Source organism: Megalopta genalis, chromosome 5, assembly GCF_051020955.1.
Source record: "Megalopta genalis isolate 19385.01 chromosome 5, iyMegGena1_principal, whole genome shotgun sequence".
Classification (NCBI taxonomy): Eukaryota; Metazoa; Arthropoda; class Insecta; order Hymenoptera; family Halictidae; genus Megalopta; species Megalopta genalis.
In genome coordinates this window covers 30,362,930-30,376,544 of record NC_135017.1, presented here as the reverse complement: position 1 = coordinate 30,376,544, position 13,615 = coordinate 30,362,930, and the positions used below count along the sequence as shown (strand labels likewise).

The following is a 13,615-nucleotide window of genomic DNA, read 5'->3' as shown; positions in this document are numbered from 1 at the left end:
TACAAAAAGGAGAATTTGATTTATGAAGAATTCGGAGTGCAAAAAAGGTGAATTCAATTTGATGAAAGATGAATATAATTTGCAAAAGGATGAATTCAAAGTGCAAAGGGGTGGATTTGATATGCAATAAGGAGGAATTTAATTTACAAAAAGAAGAATTTGATTTATGAAGAATTCGGAGTGCAAATAAGGTGAATTCAATTTGATGAAAGGTGAATACAATTTGCAAAAGGATGATGTCGGAGCGCAAAGGGATGAATTTGATTACCACAAGGGGAAACTTAATTTACAAAAAGAAGAATTTGATTTATGAAGAATTCGGAGTGCGGAGAAAGGTGAATTCAGTTTGTTAAAACGTTGAATATACTTTGCAAAAGAAAGAATTGGAACTGCAAAGGGGTGGATTTGATGATTCGAAATGACGAATTTTGAGTGCAAGGCTGCATCGATAAGCTTCCATTAGCTGAAGCGTTAAAATGATTAGATTCGCTCGACAAGTACCGAGTTAATTTCTTCCCCTCATTGTTCGGTACGTGTTCTCCAGAGAGACAAGTGAACCCCTATAGTTGAACACGAGCTTCTTTGCACAGCCTGTAGAAAAATAGCGTAGTACGAGCCACGTTCGCAATTACATGTGTGTATATTCGTGCAGAGGCATGTACATACATGCATACATACATACATACATACATATATATGTGGTCGCCGCTCGTAAATAATACACGCATGGCCGTACGTGAAATATATAACTACAATGCTGCCACGAGGAGGTCAGTACGTGTCACACTATTGCGGTGGAAACAACTGGCGTCACCTGACACAGTCACGAACGTTGACAGCCCGGGAGACGTGGTGTTCCGAGAACGGCCGTAAGATCATCGAGGATCGAAATATCGCGACGGTAACAGTTCGAGCAACAACATCGACCGTGACGGAACGAAAAGCGTCGCGCGGTCAGCGACAACACAACGAAGAAAAAGGACGCTTCGGGAGACCAAAGAGACTGTCACCTGTCTTCCGAACACCTCGGGTCTTGTCCATCCGATCCGTCAATCATGCTGCTTGCGTAAACGTAGCAAAACGGCCTGGCTATCCTGAGCATGACGCGTTGAGAATCTCGAACGAGACCACCGCCAACGAGCCGTGTACACATTTTACCAGTCGGAGGAGAGCGAAGAGATCGAAGGAGAACGATCCTGGACTTGTCCACCTAACTTCGACTTCGAAATCGCAAATAACAACCGTTAGCAAAGTCGAATAGCTGCGGCCATCGCCGAAGAGGTTCCGAATCGTGGCCGGGATCTATAGATTCGGTTCTAGTTCTGGCAAGGAAAAGAGTCAGCCGGAATGTCAGCACGTTTCCTCGTCGGCCAAGGGCACGCGAATCCCAGGTCGGGGAAGGTGATAACTATAGAGCGGGTTGCCCGTGCTCCATTCATAATTGAGAAAGTCTAACCGGCCCGAGGCCGCGGCTCGAGACCATGATCGATCCTTGTTTTCACGGCGATGAGCGATCAGTCGCGATTTCGCGGAGTTTCACGTACGAGCGTCGATCGAATCGGCGTGCCGCGCCGCCGCGCTTCCGATGATCCGCTGCCCGGCTTCTCCGTGCCGTTGATTGATCGTCGACGGAAACGCGTCCGCGTCCGCGTCCGCGTCCGCGTGTGCTGTGCTAGATCCTTCCGAGATCGCGGAGTGATCCGCGACAGATAATTCCGTTTCGCGAGCGTTCCGTTCGACGCGAGCGATTCGCGCGGCTCGAATCGAAATCGACTCGAGTGACTTGTGGAGTTTGCGTCGTCGGTGCCACCACGGGGATCGATAGGACCTACTCGTCGATGATCGCGAAGCGATCTTCGGACAGATCCGTGGTTAGCTTTCCGTGCTCGCTTCGAACAGCGACCGGTCGATCGGAACACTCATAAATCAAATTCAACGTTTTGCAAATTAAATTCCCCCTCGTGCGAATCAAATTCACCGATTTGCTTTTCGAATTCATCCTTCTCCGAATTCTATTCATTTATCTTTTTAATTCTATTCGTATCTATCGTTTTATCAAATCGAATTCACCTTTCTTGCGCTCCGAATTCTTCGCGAATCGTGTTCATCTTTTTGCGAATTAAATCGTTTTATCTTCGTGCAAATCAAATCGTTGTATCGCGAAGAAGCCACTCTCGGTGCGAGCAACCATTATGAGAATCGGGGGATCGTGTTTGCCCATTGTTCGCGGGAGTGACGGTGTTCTATCGGCGTCGCGGGTTCGAGAATGACAGCACCGATCACTAGTATCGCGAAGTTTATGCACTATTTGCGTGTTACCGGTGACGGATCATTGTTCTCCGGGAGGGCTGTTAGTTTCTGGTAAGCATCATGGATAACAAGGAGGCTCGCATCGAACATGAGACACAGGTACGATGTTTTAACGCTTCGACTTACGTGTCGCCCGTATGCGGGCGATCTATTTACACTGCCCGCCGAAAGTATTAGGTCACTCGGCAGAGAATTAAATAAACTTGAGAAATCGACAGGAAATTGCTGTAGTTTCTGCAATTTGTTTCAAAGTTAATTGTATGAGACTGTAACAACTACATGTATGTCCGTATAATTTTTTTGCATCATGATAAAAATAAAGTCAATCTTGCGAAAGCAAATTGAATTTTCTTCTCGTCGATGTATCCACCGCGTTTTTTAATTAGTTCTTGGACAAACTTCGGAATCCGTTTTACGAGTTTGTTATTATACTATTTCTTATCACTGAACAAAATGCAATAAATGGCTAAACTAATTGCACAAGTGACAAACGCTTGTAACTTAACGTGTACTTTCGGCAATACGATGTGATAAAATTTAATACTAAACATAAAACATTACCTGTACATGAATGAAAAATTACAATTTATAAATATATATATATATATATATATATATATATATATATATATATATATATATATTATAGTATATATTATATAGTATATATTATATATATTTATGTATAGTATATATTATATTATAGTATGTATTTATATATTAAATCAGCAGGTGTCCTAATACTTTCGGAAGAGGCTGTACATCTAACAACTAAACGGCGGATTTTATGCGGATTTTATGGGTAGATCGAACGCAAAATACTAAAACTATTTGAAGACTTCCAAAATTACTGTTGCATTATTCTCAGCTGATTATAATTATTAACGGTAAGACGTGAAATTGATATGAACATAGCTGCTGTGTCATGCAACTCCTGCTTGCAAATTTTATTTTGCATAAAAATCCACTGTCTATTAATGACTACTAATTCCTAATTTTATCAGGATCCGCAAACGGTAAGAATCTTGAAAATGTAATTATCGGTGGCATATAACTTAATTTTTCAATTTTAATTTGTATCAAATATATCCGTATTTTAACTGCTGTTTCTTTCAATTTGCTTTCATTTTATTCTCTTTGTCAATTCTATTTAACATTAAGTTTACGGGACCTATTATTGATATTATAAAGATACTATATTGATATTATATTATATTGATATTATTATTATTATATTGATATTATTATATTATATTGATATTGTTATTGATATTATAAAGATACATTTGTAGGAAACTTGTCGAAGAAATCTGTTTCTTGGGACAAATGTTACAATAAAAGTTGATAAAAGTTGGAATAAAGATATTATTGTTGTTTCCATTAAGTAATATGTAATTGCTGCTTTTATTGCTTCGTAAATCTAGCGTTAAAATTTCGATTGGGAACGACGCGCGATTAGCTCAGATTTATTACCACTTTAGTATCGTTCATTGTCAGCCTTTGTTCTTCGATTTAAGTATTGAAACGTCGAGCGCCGCGTCGCGTCGGTCAAATATGGGTGACACTAATTTTTTATCAATCTTGAAAGTTCATTTTCATTGTAATATATTCGAGCAAACTGAATTTGACCACTATAATAAATTTTAAGTTTCTAGTTTCGGCTTAATTAATTGAATTGCTTTGACTTTGTGGGAATTTTAGTGGATAATTGTCGGCGCTGAACGTATTTAATATCGTTTATTCACATGTTATATATGGTCGAAGAAGAGAATAATTTCTAACATAGGCCGGAAGACTATTTGTGAGAAATGTTGAATTGTGACTCAACTAGTTTTTCTTAGTATACACGATTTTCTGCATTTGCCAATCTCGTGGATGATACAAATACAGAAGAATTCTTAGTTTAAGTGCGATTATTGATATTGAATAATTTCCTACTAAATCGAAGGGAAATTATCTGTGAATCAGATCAATGTTATTTTACGCTTGAATCGTGCATGAATGGATGCACCACTATTTTGAGGAAAAACAATATTTTATCTAAACAAACATTTTCATTTTTAAGAATCTAGCGCGGAGTTGCACATTTTGATTAGTGTACTTTTGGAGAGAACTTAGTAATTCGGGTAATTATTCGAAACGACTGTTATTGAAATATCAAATAGAACAAAAGAAACAACGTTAGTAGAAAACAAAGAATATTACTATAAAAGTATTATTCTTGTCAAACAAATTCGAACATAATATATCCATTACAATGTTAATTTCCATCGAATAACTAAAGTTGTTGCTTAATACTTCGAAGCAAGTGCTATTCAACTGTTGGATCTATTAAATAATAATAAAAGCTATCGTTACAAGAAAAGTATAATGAACAGAATAATAAATTAAATTAATCTTACAACATAATTACCTTGAACCAAATATACTACGGAATTTATGATAATTAAAATATATTGTATATAATTTCGTAATAGTTTGTATATTTTTAACAGATGTAATAGATATATTAGATCTTTGTTGAACAATTTAATCGATCATGATTTCAAAATACATAACCTATAAAATGGCGAAGCTTTCCGTTATAAGTTTCTATTTTCAAAGCACATATTTTATGAAAATCATAACTCGAAAGATTAATTTCATCAAAGATTCAATTACCGTGTTAAAAATAAATTGTAAACTTCATTATCAGCAATCAGTATTTATTTTCAAAGCGCATTTTATAAAAATCATAACCCGAAAGATTAATTTCATCAAAGATTCAATTTCCGTGTTAAAAATAAATTGAAAACTTTATTATCAGCAATCAGTATCTATTTTCAAAGCGCATTTTATAAAAATCATAACTCGAAAGATTAATTTCATTAAAGATTTAATTTTTGTGTTAAAAATAAATTGAAAACTTTATTATTAGCAATCAGTATTTATTTTCAAAGCGCATTTTATAAAAATCATAGCCCGAAAGATTAATTTCATCAAAGATTTAATTTTCGTGTTAAAAATAAATTGAAAACTTTATTATTAGCAATCAGTATTTATTTTCAAAGCGCATTTTATAAAAATCATAGCTCGAAAGATTAATTTCATCAAAGATTTAATTTCCGTGTTAAAAATAAATTGTAAACTTCATTATCAGCAATCAGTATTTATTTTCAAAGCGCATTTTATAAAAATCATAACCCGAAAGATTAATTTCATCAAAGATTCAATTTCCGTGTTAAAAATAAATTGTAAACTTTATTATCAGCAATCAGTATCTATTTTTTACAAAGCATGCTTACTCGTTGCAGATCATATTAAATAATATAGTTATGCGAAGATATAGAAATAGTAATATTATCTGCCTCGTTAGAAAATTCTAAAGCGATCGGCGATAAAGAAGCTATTGTCGGAATTTTTATTGTTTTTATTATTGCGTGTGCTTTATAAGTGCACGAAATCTTCGGCTGTCCTTGCTGCCATGCAGTGATAAACAACAAGCATTCGAGAGTTTCATCGCGATACGTTTTAGTTGTTTCTATTTCACGCATCCCGTCGTCGGTGCAACTATCTGAACGATAAATCTACGCGAGCCTGGTATATGGCGGTAGATTGTATATACGTTTAATTATATAAGCCGTGTATAAAAACAGAACTGACATGCAATTATCCAGGAATTGCTAAGCATTCGCTTGAAAAGTACCAACGAAAATATTGCTCGTTTCATCGATCGTTTAAGCGATGCAGGTTTAATAAATGTAACAGCTTGGTTACGGACGCACGCCACGTTAACACGCGCTACATAAATCGACTGAACATAAACATGAACATGAAACATGAATAAAAACTACAGTAAATTCTCTCCGATTGTCCCTCAGCTTGTGAACAAAAATGGACAATTTCGGAAGAGGCGATACGATTATTCGAGCCTCGGGGGCTCGTTTTTATAGTCGCTGACAACACTGTCTGACACGATTTTTGGGTTGCTATAGCCACTATGAAATTCTGGTAGAGCTTCACTCCCTGAACAAGAATCCGAAAACCGAATTGCTCCATCACCCTCAGTTTTTTAAATAAACGAACTTTTGTAAAAACCCAAAATTTTCGACAAAAATGAGGTATCGCGTGAAAAGTACAAACGCTAGAAAGTTCTAATCAGCCTCAAAAGATAGAGGAAAGTTTTTCGAATATAGTGGCATGCAATTTATTAATTGTTTTTGATCCTAAATAGCAATAAATTAATGTCAATGTTTAAAAAAGTGTCGACGTGAGCAGTTTCTGCGCAATATTTTTGTATTTTTACGAAAAGTTTTTTGTTCGGCACGAAAACTCTACCCAGGATCGGGTTCTGTAGACATTTCTCGTTCGTTTATTTAAAAAACTGAGGGTGATGGAGCAATTCGGTTTTCGGATTCTTTCGGTCTTGAATTTCATAGTGGCTATAGGAACCCAGAAAAAAAGTTTGATTTTGTCGGACAGTGCAATCGGCGACTATGGAAGCTAAAAAAGTATCATCGCGTCTTCTCTTCCCAAATTGTTTATTTTTGCTTCCAAACTGAGGGACAATTGGAGAGAATTTACTGTACTCGGGCGTTCGCTTGGACTAATACACGTAGAAGATGAGAAACTAGTGCATTAAAGTGATATTGTAGCGTGAAAAGCGTTTGTTTTTAACTTTGTTAGGGAGATTTTTGCAATGAAACTATTATACTTTTCGCAGACAAATTGACAAGGTTTATTTGTACGTGTTTCAACGACGTTTTAAAATTTTTTGGTACAAAAAGAAGATGAAATTGGTGGCACTGCATACTCTGGAACATAGTCGCTTGTGAAAAAATGTCGTCTCGCGGTATCCATGATTCCGGCCATTTTGCTTGTCCGAAATGAAGAAACGTGAAGGTTCCTTAATTAATATGAATTTGGCTATAGCAGGTACTACAACAAAAGAGAGAAGTTGGTAATTAAAAAGGTGGCGATACGTATTTTGAAATTCGATTATCGATTTTTGCATGTTTCGTTAAACATCGGAAGTCTAGAAAATAGAAAAAAAATAAAAATTTTTTTGTTGATTTTAGTAAGGACTGTGGTCGAACATGAACTAAATGCGTACTTTAAATTTTGAATCAATCGGTCAAGTAGGTTTTGAGATATCATGGACACCGTTCTGAAAAATATAGTTTCGAAAAAATACCTTCAGAATTTAGTATATTGATAATGATATAAGGTTATCACTTCGTTCGAATAACCATAACTTCTTTAGGAGTTCACATGTAAGGTTCCAAAGATCTATTTTTTTGAAACGATATCTTTTAAGAATATGCAAAAAAATAATTGAATTAATTTCAAAAGTTTGCACTAGAATACACCCCTATAAAAATTGCACGATTGATTCCTAAGAATTTTCAACGATCGTTTTATAAATAAATAAATAATAGAATAATATAAATATAAATAATATATAATAACATATAAATAATAAATAATAAAAATACACATTTAACGCGTTCACGGAAAAGAATGAAAGTCATCTGACGATCAGAATTTCGTTCGTGTAGAAAATTCGAAGAAAATGGCACCAAAAAATATGAAATGATTAAACAACAATCAATATTCTCTTGATGCTACAGTCTATACATAACGCATTCCAACAAAAATATAATTTACCGGGATAAAACTTCATCGATTTCATTTTTGTAGATACCGTGAAACATTTGATTGCTTTTTGTTTCGATTGTAACCTGCGTTTGTTTAAAACATGACATTGCAACCGAAGCATAATTTGTTGATTGAAAGTTTGCTATTTCTGAGCTGCATATCAGGCTTAACTAGACGGTCAGTTTTATTTAAATAAACAACTGGTCTCAAAAATTTCAATGATATCAAGAACGACATTAGTTACGAAACGATTGATTTATTTATGCTTGATGTATTTATTGCGTACAGTGCTGAAACGAAAATAGCGAAGAACTTCGAATATTTTAGTCGATGTTCAAGTTACAGAACAGATCTGGGAAAATTTTATTTGGAATGAAAATAAAAACTAGCTATTGAAAATAATTCATTTCGAACAGTTATTTTCATTGCCGTTATTCGAAAATAAAAATAATATCGACCCATTTAAAATAACAGAATTATATGTAATGTGAATTATTTCGTTATCTTTTTTCAAAAGCGACAGAGGAAATAATCTGCAAAATAATATGTAACAGAAAAGATTTTATTTTAAGGAACCTTTACATCAGTTTGCTTTAAACAACACACACACACACTCTCTCTATATATATTTTCATAAAGATATTATCCTTGAAATAATATTCAACAAGGTTTTATTTGTCGCAATCTTTACAACAATTTGTTTCGAGCAAATTCTTTCCAACAAAAAGTTCATACGTAAGAGATTTTTATTTAATATTATCAGATCATTATTTAACATAAATCGGTCTTTTTATCTCGCTGAAATATTAAGGAAAATGTCAGCATACCTAAACTAGACTTGGAGCTGATAATTAAATCACCATATAATTTCCAACAAGATTTTCATAATCATTTTAAATAATTACTTGAAATAATTATAAAGTGAAGTAAGATGTTATTTAAAATAATATTCCAAATATTGACGTTTCAAAAGTGATCATAGAAAGGAAAATAATTATCATATAAAATAACGTATTATTTGAACTAATATTTCATTTAACGTCATTTTTTTCTGCTACAGGATTTGGGTCAAGGATATAATATTTAAATAACGCAGAGCATCGCTAAATGAGACAATCTTCATTTCGTTCTGCGACCTTTCACAATCCCGCGGGTAGCTGAAAAATTATTCTTTCGTAAAACCTTGCTTGTTTACTCGTAAAAGATTGTTAACGTAGATGCGAGAAATCGCGGAACTTAATATTTCGGAATAAAAGCTATAAAATGGGGCAAAGTATTTGCACAGACATTATTAGACAGCGGATTTCATGCATTTATGGCAAAAATGAGTTATCGAAACACGAAACAGTGAGAACATCAGAAGGAATAACCCGTCAAAATGACGGGTCACTAATTTTTTAATTTACAATTATGAGTAATTTACATGAATTATTTATATTATATTAATTATTTCTATTATTTATATTTATATTAATATATTTCTATTATTATTATATTATAATTTATATTTATATTAATTTACATCATGAGTTATTTATTCAATCTATATGTTACTTACGACAAATACTTATATTTAGTTACAATAATAGTTGTTAAAAATCAGAATAAATGTCTTATTGTTACTTTTATAAACTAATATAAGGCAGTCTTTTTTGTGCTCCGTAAATCTAGTGTTAAGACCATCAAGAGACAAACACATGTTTACCTAAACTTTGCTTATCGTAATCGATGCGGACAATTTTTATTTTGCGTACAAAAACGCTATCTAGACATTACGTTTCGATAAATTAGTACAATCTGATCAGAAAAAACCGCCTACAAAATCATAATAATCCTATATTTGTATAAATTCTCGGACACTCTGTCTAACAGTAATTTTCTATTAGTTCTCTTCAGATCGAACATCAGCAGTTGAGAGTTTCTTAAAAGATTGTTCAAAAATGGCAGCAATTTCATCCATAATTCAACAGATTATTCGAATTGGCACAATAGAACAATTTTATCGAAAATTATCATTGAAAACAAAAATGAACATAAAAGAAAAAAGTCTATGTTAACAGCTCGAGTGCCGCGTTGTTCCCACGTGGGTGACACTAATCTTTAATTAGTTTTCGAAATTCATTTGTTATTGTAATATATTGAATGCCGCTAGAACTTTAAACATTCGAAAGTATTAACCTATTATTTGCAATGGTAAATTTCAATGTTCTACTTTCGGCTTAATTGATTAAACGACTTTGATATTGTGCGAATATTTGGAATCGATATTCGGCATTGAACGCGTCGATGAGGCTTCCGATGAATAAAGCGTTGAGCTTGATAAATTACTTGTTATTTTTCAGAGCAATCACAGTGGACCGCAAAGTTTGTCCCCGAAGAATGCAAGCAACGTCGACCACAGCCCAAGGAGATCTTCGGTGAAGGTGGACCCTGAGAATGCGGCTGCGGAGACGAATTCGACGACTTCGACGCCCCAGAGGACTGCCAGATCCTCTACAGATTCGAACTCGTCGTCGATGAACAAAAACATTCAAGGGATGGTTGCGAATAACAAAGACAACTTATACGACACCGACAAGAACGGCGTTATTCCTGGATCGCCGAAGCTTAACAGAAAATGTTCCAAGTCCAGTGTCTACCCTTCTGGAACGAATTTGACCGCTAGAGACGCGTTTGGTGAGTTGCATCGAGCTCGCACATATTTTATTTGACGCAAATCGGCAAGCAAACATCTTATTTTTATGTCGCGAATGACGTACGAGAAGAAGTTTCATTTTGCGCTGCGTCCAAATCAATTTTTATTTCAAATATTTGTCCAAATTAAAGGAACAAATAATCTGACCGAAGAGACGTTCAGCCACATGAATCAATTAATTGAAAATAGGGTATTGTTTACAGTTTTACTATATTTGTTCATACGGGGTTGTTGCTTCAAAAAGTTCGTCGAGAAAGCGGGTAGAAATGTTGTTGCAGCTGTCGGTTCATTTAGATAAATACGCAAGGTACACAAGTAAATATTCAGGGTGTCTCAAAAATGTCTCGCAATCCGGAAATGGGGGCCATTTGAAGTAACTTTTTCCTTAGCGAAAATACAATCCGCGGCTTCGTTCACAAGTTATTAACGAAAAACGGAGACCAATGAGAAACGAGAACAGATCGCGCGAGACGGCCGAGCCAAATCAGCGGAACTGGGCTTCGTGCGCTCCGCCTCGCGCGCAGCCGAGCTCGCATCTCATTGGTCCATGCTTCTCGATAATAACTCGTAAACGAAGCTGCGAACTGCATTTTCGCTAAGGAAAAAGTTACTTCAAATCACCCCAGGAACCTCCCATTTACGGATTGCGAGACATTTTTAGGACACCCTGTATTTTATCATCAACTACAAGAGGGATTGTTTAAACACGCATTACCAAATTACCAAAACGTAGGACAAATTAGAATACTTTGACTTAATACCTTAATAATAATCTTATTACTTTTTCTGAATTACAGTCGCGAAACAATTTTAACCCTTAAATGCATGATTTTTTGTTTTGAATTTTAAAAAGTCGTTTTTTATAGGAATGTAGTCATAGGTTACGTAAAAAATAAATAAAAAAATCTAGGTAATAATATTGAATCATAATATTATTTATATTATATATTATATATTCATAATAATATTTATTATTATATTATATATTATATATATTTTATATATATTAAATATATTATATTATTATAATACAATAATTTTGGCATATATCCAATAAAATTTTCAAATGTAACATCAAACATTCATAGCTTACCTGACAACAGATGAGAAGCAATCTTTTTTTTCAATTAGATAAATCACTCCTTTATAGGAAACTCGAAAAAAGAAAATATCTCTCCAAGTAACACATTGAAGGTTATCACCCACCACATTCAAATGTCAAAGAACATATAACTTACTCGCCAAAAGTAATGTCAAGTCTTTTCTTTCACACATGGTCTATTGTCTATTGTTATCAACGTGTGTTCGGAAACGCACATACTCAGGTTTTTGAATAAAATTAAGTGGAACTGGAATGTAGACAATTGGCAACAATATGCATTTAAGGGTTAACTGTATTCGATATTGATTTTAATCGTACGGCACTATTTTAATGAAAGAAACTGTAAGATCACACAGAATATTTGTACTGTACGTGCATAATGAAGTGATAAGTAATCACATATTGAAGGTTCTACATGGCGAGGTTGGTCTGATAATGGTTGAGATAGGTATAAGTCAATAAACTAGAGGATCAATATGCATGCGAATGTCAGTGTGTCACGAATCGCGGGGACAGTAATAATGTATGCACAACATCAGTATGATTGTAAAGTTTCCAGAACCGCAGACAACCGTTTACTCCTTACGTCGCAAAATGAAAAGGTTTCAACAGTGTCTGAAGACATACGTGCACAACGTACGTAATGTATGGCACAGTATATACAATTTACCGTGAATTGAAGACACGTTTAATTGAGTCGTATAAAGACACGTTATCGAACGACCATTTCGAATCAGTCGGTATGTTAGAATTAGCAAGAATTTCTTCGGTATCCGTGAATATAAATTAATTTTAAATATTAAATAATGTCGATTCGTCCAAAATTTAGAAATGCCGATGCGAGGCGAAAGAGGTAAATATTGGGTTGGCAACTAAGTAATTGTCGAGTTGTTCAATGAAATAAAAAATTTTTTTTTACTTGGAATGAAGTTTAATCTGTAATGTATTTTCCATTTTGTTCGATGTCCTTTTGCCATCTCTCTGACAACTTGAAAATTCCACGCTCGTAAAAAGTCTGATCCTTTTCGGCCAAAAACTGAGTTAAGTGAGATTTTACAGCGTCGACGTCATTAAAAGTTTTACCACGAAGGGAGTTGTCCAGGGATCGAAATAAGTGGTAATCCGATGGCGCGAGATCAGGGCTATATGGTGGGTGTAACATCGATTCCCAACCAATATCCATCAATTTTTGCCGAGTGGACAAAGACGTATGCGGCCTAGCATTGTCCTTCTGGAAAATGACACCTTTACGATTGACCAATTCTGGTCGCTTTTCCTTGACCGCTGCATTCAATTTGTCCAGTTGCTAACAATCACGGATAATAAAAAATAACATAATAATAATAATAATAATTTTATAATATAACATTTACGGATATCATAAAAATGGGAGTGAGAGACATCTATAACTGAAATCGGCAATTACTTAGTTGCCAACCCAATACAATTACTACACAAATTTGAGCGTACACCTAACTAAATTGACATTTTCAAAAATAAAAACGCAATATATGCTTTATCTGGGTATTTTAACGGGTAATATCTTAAACAAATTTTTAAAAAATTAACATTTAATTAATAATCATTCATCTTGAATATCTCCCGTTATTTGCAGTAATATTGGAAAATATCGTATGCAAAAAACCTTTCGTGCAGCTGAAAGCATAGTGGACATTGCAAGGTCACCTTTATTATTCTTAATGGAATACTATTTCTTTTTAATGGTATTATATTTTCCTAGGAAAATACTATGCTTTTATAGACGTATACAATGACCTATTATGAAGGTCATTCAAGGTCAAACGTGGTAATAAAATAAGCTTTCTTGCATGACATAAGATGTTCGATGGGATGACCGTTCGCGTAAATGC

General features: G+C 34.4%; 1 protein-coding gene across 3 annotated transcripts in view; it reads left to right on the top strand.

Moving 5' to 3' along the window:
* Nucleotides 1–771: 771 nt before the first annotated feature.
* Nucleotides 772–13,615, top strand: part of LOC117223260 (anoctamin-4) — a 44,672-nt gene continuing 31,828 nt past the window's right edge. The window contains exons 1-3 of one of the 3 annotated variants that reach the window (XM_076522301.1): nt 772–2,409; nt 3,043–3,197; nt 10,290–10,623. In XM_076522301.1, coding sequence (XP_076378416.1) covers nt 10,464–10,623 — 160 coding nt within the window. In that variant the 5' untranslated portion in view covers nt 772–2,409; nt 3,043–3,197; nt 10,290–10,463. Of the gene's footprint in view, nt 2,410–3,039; nt 3,198–10,289; nt 10,624–13,615 lie in introns of all 3 variants that reach the window. The other 2 variants (XM_076522300.1, XM_033475460.2) reach the window with 2 other exon arrangements.